Raw genomic sequence first — 21,659 nt, 5'->3', positions numbered from 1 at the left:
CTATGATTCTATCATGCTATGATAGCCCTTTGTGTATGTGGGTCTGATAAACGCTCCTTCTGTTTTGCCTTTTGGCTTTTGGTTTTCTCTGCTAATTGTCTTTTTAGCAGGAGACATCATTACTAAATAATCAGCTCAGTTAGGACCCTGCAGATCCACAGCATCCTGGCACACCCCCAACACAGACCCCAATTTGGGGGCCACAGCCTTCAGAGCAGCGGGTGGAACATGGCATCAATAGAGCTTCCTCCCTCACCTGTGGGCCACCTGAAGACAGGAAGGTCCACATCCCTTTAAGCTGCCTTCCCCCCTGATGATCTCAAGATGGCTCTGCTCACTAACTAGTGTCAGGGGTGACTCTGAGCATAGGCAGTGGCAGAGTAGGTCAGCGTCCGAAGAGGAACTGCGAAATGTGGGGGGAGAAACTTTCCCAGACTCTTCCAGACAGGGAGAGACAGACTCCTCAGGTTTCAGTAGTCCAGCTGGACGGAGAGAGCCTCTCTTCACACACCACCATGAGAGATAGCGAACAGGGAGAGGTGAGGCTTGGACAGCCTGAATTTTTAGACACCAGGAGCAGATGCAGGGCCAAGAGAGAGATGGCAGTGGTGGAGCTTAGGTGATCTGCCTGATTGGCCCAGCGGGAACAGGTATGTGTAGACACCTCACGAGACAGAGGGAGATCCCCCCGACCCCTTAAGTCAGAGACGCATGCCCACTGCCCACCTTTTCTCAAATGGTAGGCAACTTCCAATCTTGCTGGCTACCCTTTGAACTCCCTGAAGGCTTTTCCTTTGCAGATTTTGAGTTACTGACAATTAGCATCTGTATGACCCATTGAAGTAAAAGGATTAAAGAGTCGTGGATAGAAGCCTCTCGTCTGTGTTTTGATTTTGCTACTGGAGCTCAGTGTGGAGAAAAGGGAAACCTGACAACTAGGATTTTTTGAATTCAGCCCCAGAATTAATCACCCCATTCATGTATCTCCACACAAGAGCAAAGAGGTGGATTTTGTTTCATACCAAGCGATGTTCAGTGACAAGTGTGAGATCACCTGGTGTAAAAAGAGACATACCACTTTGGAAATGGCAGCAAGAATGGCGTTGTTTTGACAGTAGTTTTAGTATTTTTGTAAGTGGGACCTGCAACAATTTTTTGCTGTGCTGAGTTCCACTGTTCAGGATTCCAGCCACTCTCTTCCTTCCCCTCCTCCCCCATGCCTTTCAATTTCCCCCCTCATGGCCAGGAAATGCTCACTCCTCATTGGGCTTCCCCCAAGCTTGCTGATACTACCACCCCTTGCATGTGGGTGGTTCCATTTTAGCTACATGAACTTCTGCACTCACAGCCTGAACATTGAAATTATTATTATTATTATTATTATTATTATTATTATTATTATTATTATTATTATTTCATTTCTATACCACACAATAGCCAGGGCTCTCTGAGCAGTTCACAACAATTCACACTCAGAAAAATAAAATACAAAACTCCAAAATTATAAACATTATAATACAACATGATAATAAAACATGGTATAAAAATTGTTAAGGTACAAAATGTGAAACAATTAAATAGCTAAAAGCTATCTCAGTACACAGTTTCAGTAAGAGACCTGTTCAAGACAGCTGGCATAACTTAAGTGCCCCCTCATATGCCATTAAATGCCATTAAATGCCTGGGAGTAGAGGGCAGGCTGCAAAGATGACAGTGTTGGCACCAGGCAGACCTCAGTGGGGAGCTCATTCCACAGTCAGGGGGTCACCACTGAGAAGGCCCTCTCCCTTATTGCCACCTTCCAAGCCTCCTTTGGAGGAGGCACTCAGAGGAAGGCCCCATGTGTTGATTGTAGTGTCCGGGTAGGTTCGTGCTGGGAGAGGCATTCTATCAAGTATTGCAGTCCTGAGCCATAATGCTTTCTAGGTTAAAACTAGTGTCTTGAACTGGGCTCAGAAACATACAGGTAGCCAATGCAAGCAGGCCAGAATTGGTCTTATGTGCTCAGAACTTCTGATCCCAGTTAATAATCTGGCTCCTGCATTTTGCACAAGTTGCAGCTTCTGAACAGTCTTCAAGGGCAGCCCCACATAGAGTGCATTGCAGTAATCTAACCTGGAGATTACCTGAGCATAAATTACTGAAACCAGGTTATCCCTGTCCAGATAGGGGCATAGCCTGGACTACCATCCGAAGCTGGTAGAAGGCACTCAGTGCTACCAAACCCATCTGCGGTTCAAGTGATAGAGATGGCTCCAGGAGAACCCCCAAGCTACGAACCTGCTCCTTCAAATGATTACCATTTTTATCCCACCCTTTCCCCATAGAACTCAGGGCAGCACACTTGTTGTCTGTCCCACCACCACCTTTTACCTATGAAGCAACTCTGTTAGGCTGAGAGAGATTCCTTTTTCAGAACTTTGATCCACCCATTGCCTGAATGAGTGGGGGGGGCAAAATGGTGTCCTCTGACCTCCACCCCAACCTCTATGTACTCAGTAGTATGTGAGAAGAGGCTCACCATGTATAGAACTGTCCATGCATATGACCATACCAGTCATGGGGAACCCTGGTGTGACTAGGGAACCTGATTGCATGTATAGAACCTATATGTGTACAAGATGCATACATTTACAAGCCTTTTCTCACTTTTCACTAAACCAGGGGTGTGTGACCTGTGGCCCTGGTGTTGGACTTCAACTCCTGTCATCACTGGTCAGCATGGCCAATGCTCAGGGATGTTGGGAGTTGACCTCTAACAGCATCTGGAGAGGCAAATGTTCCCCACAACTGTGTTAAACACATCCCACTCTTGGTACACACGGTCAGTCAATGGATGAGACAGAACATGGGAAGAGGCTGAAGCAACTGACTCAACATCCCCAGCAGTTTATTAAATGTGAAGAAATCAGTGCTTTGGTTTGGACTAGATGTAGCAGCTGGTGATATCAAGACAGTTCTTCTACACTGTGCAGAAGTATGCATGGATTCATTCTTTTAGTGTGTGTGTGTGTGTGTGTGTGTGTGTGTGTGTGTGTGTTATCAGGTACCCAAACTTCACCCCCCCAAAATAGTTTTTTTGTTTGTTTGTTTTCAAAATGACATCAAAGTCACACATTGTCAGCATAATCCTGGACTTCAAACACCAGATGAAACAGGAAGATTTCACAGTTGTTCCTAAAGATTTCTAAACGTAAATGAAAGTGAGCTTCCATGAGTAGGGAGTGTTATAGTTGTACTGGAGATATTTGAGGTGTCTCTGCTCCAAACATATGGCTAGGTCCCCTGAAGAAAAAATCCCCCATGTCTTCTGCCCTCTTTCTCTTATCCAGCTGGGCCAGAATAAGACCTTGAATAAATACGGGAGTCTGCTTTACTCTCTAATTGCTCCTCATTCTTCTGCCCTCTTTCTCTTATCCAGCTGGGCCAGAATAAGACCTTGAATAAATACGGGAGTCTGCTTTACTCTCTAATTGCTCCTCATTCATTTCCATTAGTGTTATTCATGGGTTTTGCAATATAAAATAATGGGTCAGTGTGCCTGCCGGATCAGAGCTTCTGCTTTCCTTATGGGTTGACTATTGAGTTCCAGGTACACAGAGAACCCTCCCACAAAAGAAGGCCAAGATCTTTTACTAGTCTTTCAACGAGAAGTGTCCCTTACTCACCACCGCTACCAATCCACCCTCCCACCCATATGTCATACCCTCCAGCAGTAGATGACAATCAGGTCTCATTTGTAACATTCCTAATGCCATCAGCTCTGGCTCCATTTTGGAGGGGGCCCTAGGGAAAGTGACCTCTGGTGTGTGTGTGGGGGGGTCTCTCCCCGTGCCCCCCTTGGGCTTGCATGGTGCCAGTATATATTAATACTTGGAGCAGTGCACCAAGAATCACCAGGTGGCTGAGTCTAGGTGCCATTTTAATTTCTCATAATGCCCCAGAGTGATGTTATGTCAGGGACATTGTGAGAAAACAGTATGGCTGCTAGACCCAACTGCCCAGTGAAGCTCAGAGCATGGTGTTGGGTTTGTTTATTTGTTTATTTATTTTTAATAGATGACCCAGGGCAGTTCTCAGCAGTGGACACTCCAGGGCTCTGAGGCCCCCAGCAGTTGCCCAACTGAGCCATCCCAAGGAGCACTAGTGACCAGGGCTCCCGCCCAGCACCATTATACACAATCCTGAAGGTTCTATTCTGCCTTCTGTAGTCCTAAACAATAGGCTGCTCCATGGATTTCAAAGCCAAGGGTGTGCCTGTTATTTGAGTTAAAGATAGAAGAAGAAGAAGAAGAAGAAGAAGAAGAAGAAGAAGAAGAAGAAGAAGAAGAAGTTATCAACCAACCTGCAAGAAGTTATCAACCAACCATTCAGAAAGGTACCTTAGCAGCTGCATTATGTGAGGTAGCTGTTGTCCACTATACCAGAGGAGAGAGCAGAAAGTAGGAACATAGGAACATAGGATGCTGTCTTATAGCTTCTTTTCCTCTTCCTTGTGGGGAGTAAGTCTCCCCTGTTGGGAGACATGATAGAGGTGTACAAAATTAAGGGTGCTGTGGAGAAAGTGGATGGAGAGACATTTTTCTCCCCCTCTCATAATACTAGAACCCAAAGCAGTCCTCCCATGAAGCTGATTGGTGGGAGATTCAGGACAGATGAAAGGAAGGACTTCTTCACACAGCACAGAGTTGGACTATGGAGTTCACTTCCACAAGGCATAGTGATGGCCACCAACTTGGATGGCTTTAAATGGGGACTGGACATATTCCTGGAGGAGCAGGCTATCAATGGCTACTAGTCCTGATGTCTCCATGCTGCCTCCAGTATCAGAGGCATTATGACTGTGTATGCCAGTTGCTGGGGAACATGGCGAGGAGGGCACTTCTGTCCTACTTGTGGGTCTCCCTTGGGCAGCTGGTTGGCAGCTGTGAGGACAGAATGCTGGACTAGCTGAACCCTTGGTCTGATCCAGTAGGGCTCTTCTCATGGTTGTATACTCTTATATAGGAACCTAGGAAGCTGCTTCATTGGAAGGACAGATACTGAAGCTGAAGCTCAAATATTTTGGCCACCTAATGCAAAGAGAAAACTCCCTGGAAAAGACCCTGATGTTGGGAAAATTTGAAGGCAAAAGGAGAAGGGGATGGCAGAGGATGAGATGGCTAGATGGCATCACCGATGCAATGAATATGGACTTGAGCACACTCTGGGAGACAGCACAGGACAGGAAGGCCTGGCGTGCTGTGGTCCACGGGGTCACGAAGAGTCAGACATGACTGAACAACTGAACAACAACAATAAGACCTATCTCTTTCCCCTGGCATTTGGAAGCATATGATGAGCATGTATGTATGTTTTCCCAGTAGCAACATATGGCTGTGAGAGCTGGACTATAAGGAAGGCTGAGCACTGAAGAATCGATGCTTTCGAACTGTGGTGCTGGAGAAGACTCTTACGAGTCCCCTGGACTGCAAGGAGGTCAAATCAGTCCATCCTAAAGGAAATCAACCCTGAGTGCTCATTGGAAGGACAGATCCTGAAGCTGAAGCTCAAATATTTTGGCCACCTAATGCGAAGAGAAAACTCTCTGGAAAAGACCCTGATGCTGGGAAAGACTGAAGGCAAAAGGAGAAGGGGACGGCAGAGGATGAGATGGCTAGATAGCATCACCGATGCAATGAATATGGACTTGAGCACGCTCCAGGAGAGAGCGGAGGACAGGAAGGCCTGGCATGCTATGGTCCATAGGGTCACGAACAGTCGGACATGACTGAACGTCTGAACAACAACAACAACAACAACAACAACAACAAGGAAGCTGCTTAATACTGAGCCAGACCACTGGTCCCTCTAGCCCAGTACTGTCGACACTGACTGGCAGTGGCTCTCCAGGGTTTCAGGCAGGATTCTTTCCTCGCCCTACCTGGAGAAGCCAGGGATCAAACCTGAGACCTTCTGCATGCAAAGCAGGTGAGTGGTCAATTTTGCTTTCTCTTGCTTTCTCATGCATTTTTAAAATCTGAAGGCCTTTCCATCTCACAAATGAAGAAACTTGCAAATTTTGAGGCATTCTTATCAAAGATGAACCTAAACATAATTCTCACCCATCTGCAGTGGCAGATAATAGGTACATAGAGAAAACCATGTTGTACCTGCCTGCCATAAAGCCGTTAAAATGAGGAGCCTGTCAGAAAAAAAAGAGATGGGCAACCAGAATTCAGCAACAAAAACATGGTTGAATAAGCAGGGATTCAAACCTAGACTTTGAAGAGCAAAGCACTCGAAGCTCTGGGCCTGGATGGGCAAATTTGTCAGCTTTGGTATCTCCCACATTCTTTTTCTTTTTTTTTTTAATCTCAAGTTATTTCCATCCCATTTATGAAGAAATTCGCAGGTTTGGGGTAAATTGTTATCAAAAGTGAACAGAAATGGAATTCTCCCCCATCCCTAGGTTGGGTCTACTGGAAGATCTCTAGATGATTTCCAGGAGACCTACAGGAATGTACAGCTCCCATTTTTTAAACAATAATGACAACGAGGCTTTCTGCCCCACCTTTCCTGTTAGGCTGCTAAAATGAAGAAAGCTTGGGAGAAAACCAAGAATGGGTTGAAGAAGCGCCCGGCGGGGGGCGGGGGGACAGGATGGGACACCTATCTAGTCCAATGTCCTGTTTCCCACAGTGGCTGACTAGATGCCTCTGGGAAGCCCAAGAGTACTGTTGACTTCTCCCATGGCTGTCTCTGCTGAGTATTGGAAGGTCTGTGAGTCCAGTTCTGGTATTGAAATACACATTTGTGCTGAGTGTGTGCCCAGAGGCATCCTGGTCAGAGCCAGTATTCTGCACCTGGCATCAATTGGTGGACTTTGAAGGAGGGGGGTTGTGGGGGGGTAGAGTAGATCCTGCAAGTCTGACATGGTGCCTTATAGTTCATGTGCCTGGTCCATCTTCAGATTCTCTAGATACAAAATGTCACCCCGTCCCACTCAGAGTCTGAGTTGCACGGAGAACAAGCAGCTCACACTAACAACCTTTTTATCAAGGCCTACCCGAAAGGCAAAAACAGGGGTAGAATAGGAACGCTGATTTACCAGGGATGGGGCTAAGGAATATGAGCTGTGTCCCTGGTTAATAGGGACAGTTGGAGCATATGCCAATGCATCCCGAACGGAAATTCTTCCAGCCTCCCAAAAGTCATCCTAGATAGCACCTCTTGTCAGACACTGCCTTTAACTTGATGACTGACTCAGAGAGGCAGAAAGGGGCACTCTCTAGCTAGTTGCTTAAGATCCGTTTCAGTTCTTCTTCAGTCCATGTTTTGCCTTCAAGCAAGGCCGCCTTCAGCTGCCTCAGGAACACATGCCGGTTCAACTCCCGGTCCTTCCACACCAAATAGGTGTTCCTCCGCAAGTAGCGGAACAACCCCAGTTTCTGTTGGACCACCGCTTTGTCCACCCCTTCTAAAACGATCAAGACAAGGCTGGCTTTGCTGTCCAGGAGTTGCCAAGACTGAGCCACTTCAAGCTCAAAGTTACACCAGCGGCTCTCCAGGAAGTGGGTGGAGACAACTGCGATGACTTTTCTGCTGCTCTGAAAGCCTTCTTTGATAATGTTGGTGATGATGGAGACACCGGGGATGAAGTCTCGATAGAAGAGGCAGAGGCGGAAGCAAGGCACACCCACTTCTAGTGTCTCCTCCAGCTCCCGCTTCACCCACTCCTGGTCCTCACTGGAGTAGATGACAAAGGCATCATAACTGCTGTCCTTCTCAGAAGAGAGACGGTCTCCACTTAGCAATACCACCATATAATATAGATGGAAATAGTACTTATAAACCAGAAACAAAGATAAAGCCAGAGCCAGGGAGATGCTAACAGAAACAGCCACTGTGGTTGTACTGACCTGGCAGGAAGATAGGTCAAAGCTCATCAGGTGGACATCTTTTAAGTCCACAGGGCTGTGACAGGCCATGTTTTTGGTATGCTGAAGGAGGGTCTTCTTCTCTTTTACCCAACGCAAGAAGTTCAGTTGGTCGCAGGAACAATCAAAAAGGTTGTGAGAGAGGTCTATATTCTTCAGACTACTAGGCAACCTCTTCAGGTTCTCCTCCGTGAGAGCAGCCAGCTGGTTGCTATGGAAATCCAAGATAGTGAGGACATGGAGGCTTGCATAGATGTCTGAATGGAGGCCCAGAAGCTTGTTATGGCTGATGTTCAGCTCGCGGAGATCATGAAGGTGGGTCAAGCTACTGGGAGGGATATGCTGCAGTTGGCAACTAGAAATGTCCAGGATTCGTAGCTTGGCGAGGTTCTTAAATAAGTTGTTAAATAACTGATTGTTCTGAAAGGAGTTGCCAGCCATTTTTAGAACTTGCAAACTGTCCAAGCCACAAAAGGGACATTCTATCATAATGTCCGTACTGGTGTGGGAAATATCAAGGTAGATGAGATTAGAAAGGCACAGAAAACCAGGGACCTTTCCTGGATCACGGAGCTTGGTGCGTCGCAAATCCAAATATTCCAATTTGGAGATGCCAGAGCATTCTGGAGGTATTTTGATTTCAACGTTGAAGCTAAGATTCAAACGCTTCAAATTTGGAACCTCGTTTATGAAGGAGGACCAGGAAAGGTGACTCATAATGCTGTTCTCACTGAGATCCAGGGTCTCAAGGTTCTGTAGCCCCTTGAAGTTCTCCTCAAATTTAATGAGCTTTTTGGAGCTTCTGGTGACGCGTAGCACCCTCAGTGCCTTTAAGGAAGACAGGTTCTCAGCTGGCACACTTCCCAACTTACAGTTCTTGAATTCAATATGGCGTATGCTGGAGTTTGCTGGGAAAGGTGACACTTGTTTGATGTAGCTGTTCAACAACCGCACAGTGGGGATATTGTTCAAGCAAGCAGAGAGGCTGTTTGTGTTGGAGAGGCCATCCCCAAAGTTATTGAGAGATACCTCCCGCAAGTGTACATGGCACAGGCCATCCAAGAGATCTTTGTTGAAGGTCTCCAGTTTCTCAGTGTTTCTATATTCTCCTAACACTAGACTGTTCATATATGAGCCCGACAGATTCCAGAGGCAGCCTTGCATTATGGTGGTATTCTCAAAACAGGATCTCAGAGATAGCTGCTGAAAGTAAACCCCTGCCAAGGCATTCAGCTCAATATATTTTATGTCATTGTTGGACAACACCAGGGTGATGTTCCGGCCCGACAAGGCATCCAGGTCTCCTACAGCAATGGAAGAGATCTTGTTTGATTGGAGGCTCAGCCAGTTCAGAAATACAAGGTGGGAGAAATATTCAGGGAGCTTCAAGGAATCAATGTGGTTGTTGCTCAAATTCAGCTCTTGGAGGGATTTCAAGTGCCCAATTGGCAGTCTGTCCAGTGAGAATAGGTTGATTTCTACAGCTATCAGTCGTTGCAAGGATGTCAAATCATGAAAAGCTCTTGGACCCAAAGCCTGGAGAGGATTGGCAGTCAGGATCAAGACAGAAAGGTTTTTGAGGCCGACGAAAGCATTATCTTCGATCTTCTGGATGTGGCACCTATGGGAGAAGAAGACAAGAGAATTTGAAAGAGGCTGTCATGCTCCATTGAGCAGAATATCTATCTATCTATCTATCTATCTATCTATCTATCATCAAAAAACCTGCCGGTTTAAAAGACCAGACAATAACGCTATCTCACGTTGGTCCAAACTCCACAAAGCCAGAAAATTGGAAGCCAAGGCTGATGCCTTATCTGATGTGCCCTGCCCCATGATCAGTCATGACGATGTGCAATGTCACAAATTGTGCTTGCTTACAACTTACCATCCATGCACCCACACTTTTCCTGGGTCTTTTGGTCCCAAATCCAAATTGGGAGGATGGAGTGCCTGGGGCCTGCTTTCTTTAATCCTCTGAGAGCCCTCAATTTCCTGCTTTTTGATTGGCTCTTTTCTGTAGTTGCGAACTGGAAAATTTAGTTCTCATTGACATATGAAGTGTGGGAGGCAGAAACCTGCAGGGACAGATTCTCATTGTTTTAGGCAGCTGATGTTACTCTAGACCTTATCAGGGTAGATGGGAACACTCTGGACTCATGGAGCTTCTAGTTACAGGGATTAATAAATGTAACCTTTTCTCATATTGCCCCATTGTTCTATGGCTTGACCACAGCTTTGTCTGCACAACTGCCTGCTTCTCAAACTCCACTCCAGGCAGCAAAACTTTCTGTCCTCAAAGAAAGACAGGCCTGCTTATTAAGCAAATTTTCACTTCCAGTCCATTCCATATGCCTCCTCCTTAGCTTCCTCCTAAGCCCTCTGTTCCTAGCACTTGAATCCATAAATGGACCTTAGTAACACAAACATTTAATGGGGAAGGGGGAAACAGAAGAAGAAGGGGAACAGCTGGGAGGGCAGACCAGTAAACAGAAGCAGTGGGGTCTGGTCACACTGAAGGGATTGCTTGTCTGCATACACACACAAAGAGGACCCAAAAACCCAGTTAACTGCTGCTGCTGCTTTTTCTCTGCACAGCAGCTATTCTACCCCACCCCACCCCACCCTCAACATTCTGAGTGTCAGCTTATGAAATCTCATAGAGATTCATTATACCAATAAACATTTTTTTTAAAGTAAATTGGATTTTTTTAAATAAATAAATTCCATTCCACCAACTACAATAGAAATGGAATAGGGAATTATATATGGTTTTCATATATATCTTCCAGCTTCGGGGCACATGATGAACACAAACAGTTGCCCACACATTTCAGTGCCACCACTGCATGGCCAAGTTTTTGTTTTGTTTTTCTGTTAACTTCCCTTTCTCCCTCAGTCTTGAAGCAATCTTCCATAAATTTTCAGAGTATGTCATATCGACATTTCTGTCTGGCACAAGCGATTTTCAGGATGATCAGTGAAACCCTTTCAATTTTATTAAGGTTAAAATAACTGACCCCCTGATTTTCATTTAACATAGCGGATTCCTTTTTGACTGATCACCTAATCTACTGGAGGCACAACTGTGCCTCCAATTAGATGATAGATAGATAGATAGATAGATAGATAGATAGATAGATAGACGGACAGATGATAGACAGATGATAGACAGACAGACAGACAGACAGACAATGCATCTGGGGCATTATTAGTGGTGAATGATGTAAATTAATGGTGGGGAAGAATGTCCTCCCAGATTTGCTGCTGCAAAGATGGAAGGACATTCTTCATTGACTCTCTCGGGACAAAGGTAAAAATAAAATAAATAAAAATAAAAATGAATATTTGGAGGGGGGGCACTTACCAATGTGACAATATCTGAAACTTTTTCCCTCCCACAATGCAGTGGTTCAAAGAATACCACATCACACCATAAGTGTCACTCGAAATGCATTGATGGAAATGGCTGCTGCCACTGGCTATGGAAGGCAGCCATTTTTTTTTCCTACACTGCCTGTGGGAACATGGCAATATCATGATAAGACATTGTCCCACTGGGGCATTTTATAGGGCTTGATGCAACTCCACCACTGCTTGAATCAGCAGTGGCAAAGTTTGGAGGAAGAGGAGGAGGTGAGAGGGAGAGGGAGCAGGAGAGGGAGGAGAAGGAGGAGGAAAGTTAAAGCCCCTCTGCTGACGTGTCTTAATGATAAGCCCACCTCCACCAAAAGGTAGTGGAATTCATTCACCCTTCCTCTGAAGATGAAGCACAAGCCCATCATTACCTTTTTTCACCTGCACAACATACACCACACACAACTGGGGATGTCAGAGAAATCCACAATGGAACCAAATGAGTTCAGATTTTGTTGAATCCAAGAGGTGGATTCCGCAGCAGGCCGGCTTTTCCCCTGTTGGGTGGATTCCACTGACTTGAGGAACGTTTTTCTAACTTTCCCGATGTTGCACAAATTTCGTCATCGCAAAATACACATTTAAAAAAAAAATGGCCAAAAATGCAAATTTACCCATAGACTAAAGCATGAACATGCACATTTGGGGGGATTTTGCACATTTGGGGGGATTTGCATTTTTGCACGTACAAATTTGCGCACTTGCACATTTACACAGATGTGCATTTGTGCAAATTTGGGGACTAAAAAACCCGATTCCATCAATGGGCAGACTGCAGAATGAAAGGTGCCTGACAATCTGCGAAACACAGACAGAACAGACGTTACACGATCCCTACATCCCTACACAAAATACACACTAAAAAGAGTCACGCGAATAATTGGCCTTGCGCTAAATGATTTTGACTATTAAAGTCCTAAATGACTCAGGGCTCATTTACATTAGGAACACAGGAACCAGCTTTAGACAGAGTCAGATGGTTGGTCCATCTCACTCAGCATTTTCTACACTACCTTGCAATGGGTCTCCAGGATTTCAGACAGGGGTCTTTCCCAGAGCTAGTTGGAGATGCCCGGGATTGAACCTGGGACCTAATGTATGCACAGCAGGTGTTCAAGTGCTGAACTATGATGTATAGGACACATAAACCTATACAGGTCTTCTTTGGAAGCATCCTTTGGGTTCCAGACTTGGACCAGTCAGTCCTTCAAAAAATAAAGGACACCTTCACATAGAAGACTGTAAAACTGGACCCATGTCCACCCCAGTTTCCACTTGGACTGGTGACATAAGAAATGAAGCATCCTAACTAAAAGAATAATATTATGGCAACAGGGTTCCCATCCATTTCCTGTGTTGAAGCACTTCAAACTTTTGATAAAGTTCCAACCAAGTACAGTCACCTATATATTTTTTTTCTGATTAAAACACACAAAATGACATACACTTATGTACACTCCTTCTATATATTGTAGAACTTGCATTTTTACTTTCATTAGGTATTGAGTAGAGCTGTGCATAAATAGCCTCTCAAAATTATCCATCCTATTTGTGGGCAGAGAAATGGGGGGGGGGGCAGGATTTCACTACATTTCTCCTAGGGGAGGAAAAATTCTCCCACAGTTTCTCACAGTTAGGGCTCACCATTGGCAGGGGTTGTAGCATGGCTTCTTTCCTTTTTTTCGTAATGGTTTTTGGTTTACCACTCTGCTTCTGTAGGTGGCAATAGCATCGACTGTGTTGAGGCTTCCACTTTTCTGAGGCAGAATTTTGCATTTCTGTTGGTGGTATTTTTCAGCTTACCTAATCACTGCAAGGTGGCCAAGGATGCCATGTGTGTTTTCTCTCTCTATTACACATCTTTCCATTGCTCTGCAGCCTCCCAGGCCACCTGCACTTTTGAACTGAAAAAGCCCCATGGGAGGAATTGCCTCACGACGTCTTCCTCATGATGGCTTAGGGGTGTACGAACCCCACCTACCATTCCGCTCTGGGGTCCACTGGGGGCAGGGAGGCGATCCCTCCCTCCTCCCGGAATCCCTCCCGGCCAGTTCTGCTCTGCAGGGAGTCCACGTAACCACCAGCCGGGGCCGCCTGCAGCCAGACTTCTGTCTGCTGCCAGGCTGCAGCCACAAATGGTGTCCAGCATAGGGGACACCATTTGCATCCCTGCTCTTTTTGTGATTGGCTACATAAATATTTACATAGCCGATCACGGCAAAGGGCAGGGACGCAAATGGCGTCCGCTACACCAGATGCCATTTGCGGCAGCAGCCTGGCCAGGTAGGGTCCGTCCAACGGCCAGCTGCGGAATGAAGAGGATGGACCAGGACCGGCTGGCGCCAGGTAGGGTCTGTCCCAACCGGGCTTTATGGGGTGGAGGTGGAGAGCAGTCTGTTCTGCCACGGACTCTGGGGGATTCTTTAGAATCTGGCTTCATTGGAGTCTGAGGCGGAGTTCTCCGCCATCCGTATGGTGGCTTTAACTGAATTGTGGGAAGCCGAGGAGGGTGCAGACTGCCACAGAGATGACTGTACAATGAAAAACAGGACCCTTGTGTTCACTCCTCAGCCACCTCACGAGACAGATAAGCACAAGAACCCCACACCCAACCCATGAGAACTTCTCCAAAATTTCTCCTCCTCTGCATTTATTTTTGAAAGCCATTTATTTCCTATCAAAATGAATGAGAATGGTCCAAAAAAAATGTGGGATAAATTTTTGGCACAGCACTAGTATTGAGCCCCTGGTTAGGCCATCTTACTGCAGATGTTCTATAAGCATATTGGTTATAGCCTAAGGTTTATAATTAGTGCATCCCTTTGTTTCTTTAGTGATTTTGATTTATTATTATGTATGTTCTTTTTGTTCCCTTTATTTTGTTAACCTTATTTTGAAATTATATCTCTCTGTCTCTGTCCCTGTCTCTGTCTCTGTCTCGGTCTGTATCTATCTATCTATCTATCTATCTATCTATCTATCTATCATCTATCTATCTATTTCAAGAAATCAAATAGATAACTTTACCTAGTGAGGTCCAGAGATTTCAATGCTAAGACTGAGGAGAAAGTATTTGCAGCCAGAACCTTCAGTGGGTTGAAGCTTAGATCCAGGATCTGCATGGTATTTGGGATATCAAGTGGAATTCCAGTGAGGTTCAAGTCCATGCATCTGTACATGGTTCCTGGGACTACCTGGAATGAGAACAGGTCATTTCTATACATGGGCATTCATTAGGGATGTCTGAACCCACCCCATCTGGGGTTCTCCAGGCACCAGCCCAGCCCCTGCCCCTGCTTGCCCGTCCCCAGAACATGCTCAAGACCCTCCAACACTCAGCGAGCAGCCCGTACTCACCCCGGAGGTCTTGCTGAGCTCCGCGGTCACTTTTTTTGGAAAAATAAAATGGCGATCACAAAATGTGCCTATTTCTTAAGTGCGAAAATTCACATTTTTGCAAAAATGTGCACTTTTGCAAAAACACACATTTTCACGCATTCGCAAATGTGTGCATTTTTGCAATCAGCATTTTATTTCTCAAAAATGGCAACCGTGAAACTCGGCAAGGCCACCGGGGTGAGTGCAGGCTGTTCACTGAGCATGGGCTGGGGGAAGCAGGGACAGGGGCTTGGCAAGCAGGGCTTGGGGGTGCAGGCAGGGGAGGTTCCGCCACATTCCCAGATGGAATCGGGTGCCTGTGCCATCCCTAGCATTCATATGGATGCTACAGAGCACAAGGAACTTAGACCTAATTGCTAGGCATAGCTAAACAGGAGGGAGCCTGAACCAAGAAAGAACTGGGGCCCCTCGAGTAGGAACAGCTGCCAAGACCCAGGTTCTAATCCGCACTCAGCCACAAAGTTCACTGAGTGAGCTTGTTGAGTCCATCACTCTTTCTCTCAGCCTGTCCTGCCTCACGGGGTCATTGAGAGGATAAAATGGGATGGGGTGAGTATCATGTAATTTTCTTGATCTTCTTGGAGGAAAGATGGGATATAATGTAGTAAATATTTTAATGTTATTTTGAAACATACTTCCTGTTAATTTCAGAACCATGAAAGAATAAATACATTTTTGCTTGTTTCTGGGGGGAAAGGCCCAAAATTTTCCTTGGGACAGCAATTCCTGACAGCACGCCTCTCCTGAAATGAACCTACCCGTACACTATGTTCAGCATCTAAGGTCCTCCTGCGAGTGCCTCCTCTGAGGGAAGCTCAGAAAGCAGCAACAAGGGAGGGGGCCTTCTCAGTGGTGGCCCCCCATCTGTGGAACAAGATCCCTGATAAGGTCCGCCTGGTGCCAACATTATTACCTTTTCGGCTCCAGGTTAAGACCTCTCTCTTTTCCCAGGCATTTGGCAGCACATGATGAGTTATAATCAGTCCTGGATGTGTCTTAAGTTATGACTGATAGTTCAGTGTTGTTGTTGTTTGTGTATATTGTCTGTGTGCTTTCATGTTTTTTTTGTAAATGGCTTTTAAACTTTTTATATTGTATTTAATGTTTTCATTTCTGTAAACCTCCCAGAGAGCTTCGGCTATGGGGTGGTATAAAAATGCAATGAAATAAATAAATAAATAAATAAATAAATAAATAAATACAATTGAAAATGAACTTCTTAGAGGTGAGGCTCGCCTTGCATCTACACTGTGGTTTTTGGGGCATCAGGTGAAGGCCTTTTTTGTTGTCTTTCATGTGTCCTTCAGTTTTAAACATCCATTAGTTCCTCTTAGATCCTTACTGCTTTTGTCCTCTGCTGTCAGATTTATTTTGTTTTTATTCTGCAGGCCATTTTAATTTATTTAGGGTTGTGCATGATGTTTCCTGTTTATATTCCTGTGTTTTATTATTTCAACCTCTGTTTTGTGAAACACCCAGAGAGCTTTGGCTTTCGGGTGGTATAGAAATGTAGGTAGGTAGGTATGTAGTTACTTAGGTAGTTAGTTAATAAATAGATGGATAGAAACATACATAATTGGGGAGAGGGGTTATGGCCAGGAAGGCTGAGAGGCAATTCTGGGATTGTATGTCTCAGGTTCCAAAATAACTTGGCTGCACCTAGACTTAGATGGACACTTACACATTGTCTCAAAGGAGGACAAAACAGGACACAGAGGTGCATAGAACTTGCACATGCTAATGTGTATAAATTTAGATGCTATTTTAGAAATTATGACTTTGATTTCAATAGAAATGCAATACATCTCAGCATAGAAGTGGGGGAAACTATGTGCCTCCCTCTCAGTCTGCTGTCCTGCTGCTGCAGAAGGGAAGCTTCAAGTCCACTGGTCTCCCTTCTTGCAGTACTTTATCTTTAAACTGGGCACCCCTTCAAATAGAGTCGTCTTTCGAATATTGGTTTGTTCTCTTTAAAGTAGGACAAGTGCACATCCTAACCTTGACTTGCCAGGGGCAGAGGGAAGCCCTTTGCTGCTTTGTCTCTGTCAGCAAAATATATCATGCCAGCCCTGAGTTCAGTTTAGAAAAGAAAAGAAAGGAAGACCCACTGGTCCTCAGATTCCTTTAATGAGTCGTAGATATCAGAAGGAGACAGGGAGACAGGCTCCAGAGGAAACAGCAATTGTTATTTCAAAATCACCTACCTCCAAACAGGGATTGAAGCTTTGGGTTATCAGCTGGGACCAGCAAAACACAGCCAAAGACAAGGTGATGGGTCCTGGTGGGTGGAGGACACCACTCCTGGGCATCTTCAGAATGGAAAAGTGGAAAAGTTTAAGAGAGAGAGAGAATGGGGAAGAGTTGCTTCGCCATGTGAGGCCTCGTAAGATCCATGATGGATGGCTAGAGAGACACACACACTGAGGGAAAGGAAGTGAAATTGAAAACCAAAAGCCCAGAGGTATTCTCTAATGCAAGATCCTCTTTGTGTCATGATGTGCTGGTAAACGAAGTTCTAGAAAGGCATGTAGTCGTGGACCACAGGCCAAGAGGAACTTATGTGTTATTTCCCCTTCTTGGCCAGTCTGTGGCTTGAGCTACAGTAATGTGGAGTTCTGAGATTCTTCCCTCTATGGTTTCTTTCTTTCTTTCTTTCTTTCTTTCTTTCTTTCTTTCTTTCATCTTTCCCCATTCTATCTGACTGGAAGAAGAGCAGGAGAGGTAAGAGGTCCCCCCTCTTTTCAGCTCAAAATCTATTTGTTTCTTCATCTGTTTATAATCCTGCTTGTGTCTTCTAATAAAAATGCTCAAACACTTACACAAGAGATCAGGGGAAATTCCATTTGATCTGCATTTATACACAAATAAGACTAGCTCATGCTTCCCAGACTCTAATACACAGATCGGAACACAGTTATCATTCAGGGTGTACTCTTCTCCGAATTTTGTAATGCAGCAGTTCCCAGCTGAAACGCTGCCTACAAAATGGATATATTAGGGAAAGTTGCATACTATATATATATATATATATATATATATATATATATATGGGAAAGTCACATATAAAAAATAGCTATATTAGAGAAAGTCACATACAAAAAACATTAGGGAAAGTCACATACAAAAAATATATATTAGGGAAAGTTGCATAAAGAAATGTATACATTAGGGAATGTTGTGTACAAAAATGTGAACATTCGAGAAATTGCATGCGAGGATCCATATATTGTGGCAAGTTACATACAACAATTTATATATTAGAGCAAGTTGTGTATGGAAATAAATGTGTATTTGTGTGTGTGCATGTGTGTTTTTAAAGAATATTCACAAGCTGATGGGGAAATTGGGTGGAATGGACTTATGAACAAATAGTTGTGAAACTGGCAAGGACAGGAAATAGTCTGACTCAACCCGTGCTGGCTTACAGTGAGATTCTGAAACAAAGTTATCATAGTCAGAGTCGTAATCACATGGCATGTTGCTGGCAGTTATGCAATTGCAACCACAGTGCTTCTGCAGAGGTGACTGAAGATTGGTCAATTTGCACTGGGGGTGAAAAAAGCCATTACAAACACAAAACAGCAGAGAAAACCATTAAAGCAATTCCAGAGGGAGAGGGCAAGGTGAGTAAAAGATGCTGCTATCTCTCTATCTCCAAGTTCATGCCACTTTTTCTGTGTACATCAGAGACCAGGCAGGACTGAAAGCAAGGACAAAGAGTAGCAGGGCCAGGAGGCACTGGGGCTTGACAGTGCCCCCCCCCCCCCGCAGGGGTGTGGGCCTCAGCAGGTTCCCAGTAATAACTACCCTTGACACTGGCCCCATCTATATTCTTAACTAAAAGTTTGATTTCATAGAATCATAGAATCATAGGGTTGGAAGGGGCCTACAAGACCATCGGGTCCAATGCCCTGCTTAATGCAGGAAGCCTGATTCCCAGGCAGTCTCCCATCCAAGTACTAACCTGGGCTGGCTGACCCTGCTTAGCTGCCGAGATCAAGACGAGATCAGCCCTTTGCTCAATGTCATAGAATCATAGGGTTGGAAGGAGCCTACAAGACCATCAAGTCCAAGCCCCTTCTAAAAGCAAGAAGCCTGATTCAGAGGCAGTGTCCCATCCAAGTACTAACCAGGGCTGACCCTGCTTAGCTTCTGAGATCATAGTCACTCCTCAGCCTCGCCACAGAAGTCACTTGGGCTTGGGCTCTGAAGCTGGTGAAGATGCCTTAACAATGGAGCTATATGTTCTCTGTGGCCCATCTTTGCCAAAATCCAGGCTGAGACACTCACATGGTAAGGATAGCTTCCATTTGGACCAATGGAAGATTTCTTTTCAATGCAAATAATATGTGGAGGCAGTGGCGATCTGGGGGGCGATCTACAGGCAAAAGGTTGAATCCCTCCAACCCCCTTCCAGTGTCCTGATCTGGACTGGGAAACTGCAACTGCCATTGCAGGATACTTGGCTCAACAATGCTACCAGCGAGAAGGATCTTCGAATTATTGTAGATCACAAGCTGAATATGAGCCAACAATGTGATATGGTTGCAAAAAAGGCAAATGCTATTTTGGGCTGCATTAATAGAAGTAGAGCTTCCAAATCACATGAAATTCCCCTCTACTCAGCACTTAGGCCTCATCTCAAGTACTGTGTCCAGTTCTGGGCACCGCACTTTAAGAAGCATGCAGACAAACTGGAAAAGGTTCACAGGAGGGCAACAAAGATGATCAGGGGACTGGAAACAAAGCCCTATGAGGAGAAACTGAAAGAACTGGGCATGCTTAGCCTTGAGAAGAGAAGACTGAAGGGAGATATGATAGCAGTCTTCAAGTACTTGAAAGGTTGTCACAGAGAGGAAGGCCAGGATCTCTTCTAGATCATCCCAGAGTGCAGGACACAGAATAATGGGTGCAAGTGACAGGAAGCCAGATTCTGGCTGAACATCAGGAAAAACTTCCTGACTCTAAGAGCAGTACGACAATGGAACCAACTACCTCAGTAGGCACTGGGCTCTCCCACACTAGAGGCATTCAAGGCGAGATTGGACTAGGGATGTACGAAACACTTACCTGGTTCCGGTCGGGGCATCCGCTGGGGGGGGGCACTCCATCCCTCCCCCCAGAATCCTCGATGGGGGGGAGGCGATCTGGTCCTCCCCCCCAGAATCCTGCCCGGCCGGCTCTGCTCCATGGCAGCTCCGCAGAGCAGCCAGCCAGGGCCATCCGCAGCCCGACTTCCAGCCATGGACGGTCTGCTGTGGACGCAAATGGCGGCCGCCGTAGTGGCCGCCATTTGCATCCTTCCAGGCTGCCGTGATAGGCTACGTAAGTATTTATGTAGGCAATTACAGCGAAAAAAAAGGGAACCGCAAATAGCGTAGTGGGCACTATTTGTGTTTCTTTCTTTTTTTTGCTGTAAAAGCCTATGTAAATATTAACATAGGATAAAACAGCGGGAAAAAAAAGTAGGGATGTCAGAGAATTTTGCCACGAATCTCAGGGAGGCCGAATGCCAGCGCATTCGGCCCCCCCAAATTGGTGGTGAAATGGTCTGCCATCCCACCGCCCCCCCAGGATGGGACTTACCTTGGGCGAATCTTCCTGGCGGCGGTGGCGGCTCTGGAGGCGGTTCGAAGGCGGTTCGGCGGCGGCGGCCGGTCTTCCAACCAGCTGCCGCCACCACCATTTCCAGTTAAAAAAAAAAAAAGTGATAGGCTACGTAAAGATTTACGTAGCCTATCACGGCTAGATTTTTAAAAAATACCGTGATAGGCTACGTAAATGTTTACGTAGCCTATCACGGCTGATTTAAAAGAAAAAAAACGCACGTACGCCAATGGCGGTGCCCATGGGCGCCTCCATTTGCGTTCCTTATTTTGACACATCTTAGTCTACGTAAATATTTACATAGACTAAGACGGCGAAAATATGGGGAACGCAAATAGCGTAGACGCTACGCTATTTGCGTTCCCCTTATTTTCACCATAGTCTACGTAAATGTTTACGTAGACTAAGACGTGTCAAAATAAGGAACGCAAATGGCGGCACCCATAGGCACCGCCATTCGCGTACGCGCATTTTTTTTCTTTTAAATCAGCCGTGATAGGCTACGTAAACATTTACGTAGCCTATCACGGCTGACTGCAGGGACGCAAATGGCAGCGGCTATGGCCGCCACCATTTGCGCACCTGGCCAGCCAGGATTCGGGGGGGTGGGACGGAGCGCCTCCCCACCGCCAGAATTTCGGGAGGGAGGGACGGAGCGCCTCCCCCCCTGGCCAGAATTTTGGGGGGAGGGGCGGAGAGCCTCCCCCCACCTCAAATCAAATTTCGTTAAAGGTAAGTCACTTTCGTACATCCCCAAAAAAGACCGCAAATAGCGCCCACTACACTATTTGTGGTTCCCTTTTTTTTCACTGTAATTGCCTAGGTAAATATTTACATAGGCTAGAATGGCGAAAAATAGGGAACACAAATGGCAGCCGCCATAGCCGCCGCCATTTGCATACGCTGGGGTTTTTTTTGGGGGGGTAGCCGTGATCGGCTACGTAAATTCTTACGTAGCCTATCACAGCTTGAAGGACAGCAATGTTGGCCACAGCAGTCTGGCTGCAGCCGGCCAGGAGACCAGCTGCTGCCTCTGCCGGAGCCGCCTATGCCGGAGCCACCACCGCTGGAGCCACCACCGCTGGAGCCACCTCCACCAGAGCCGCCGCCACCGCCAAATCCGCTGCATCCACCCCAGGTAAGTTCCATCCTGGGGGATTCCGCGGGGGGAGGACAGGAGGCCAGTCCGCCCCAGATTCTGGGGGGCAGGATTCTAAAGAATCCGGCCCCACTGGAATCCGTGGCAGAATTCTCTGCCATCCCTAGGCTGGACAGCCATCTGTCAGGGATGCTCTGACTTGGATTCCTGCATTGAGC

At 46.0% G+C, this 21,659-nt stretch overlaps 1 protein-coding gene across 1 annotated transcript in view; it reads right to left on the bottom strand.

The window, feature by feature from the left end:
- Window positions 1-1,429: 1,429 nt before the first annotated feature.
- Window positions 1,430-21,659, bottom strand: part of TLR4 (toll like receptor 4) — a 34,308-nt gene continuing 14,078 nt past the window's right edge. The window contains exons 2-4 of the mRNA XM_084821445.1: window positions 16,940-17,044; window positions 14,364-14,530; window positions 1,430-9,540 (exon numbers count right to left, since the gene is read on the bottom strand). Coding sequence (XP_084677571.1) covers window positions 7,275-9,540; window positions 14,364-14,530; window positions 16,940-17,044 — 2,538 coding nt within the window. The 3' untranslated portion in view covers window positions 1,430-7,274. The remainder of the gene's footprint in view (window positions 9,541-14,363; window positions 14,531-16,939; window positions 17,045-21,659) is intronic.

Source organism: Heloderma suspectum, chromosome 14 (assembly GCF_057233095.1).
Source record: "Heloderma suspectum isolate Gila_16-S chromosome 14, 16-S_ref, whole genome shotgun sequence".
Taxonomy (NCBI): Eukaryota; Metazoa; Chordata; class Lepidosauria; order Squamata; family Helodermatidae; genus Heloderma; species Heloderma suspectum.
Note: the sequence above shows the minus strand (reverse complement) of the source record. Positions and strands in the feature narration are given on the sequence as shown.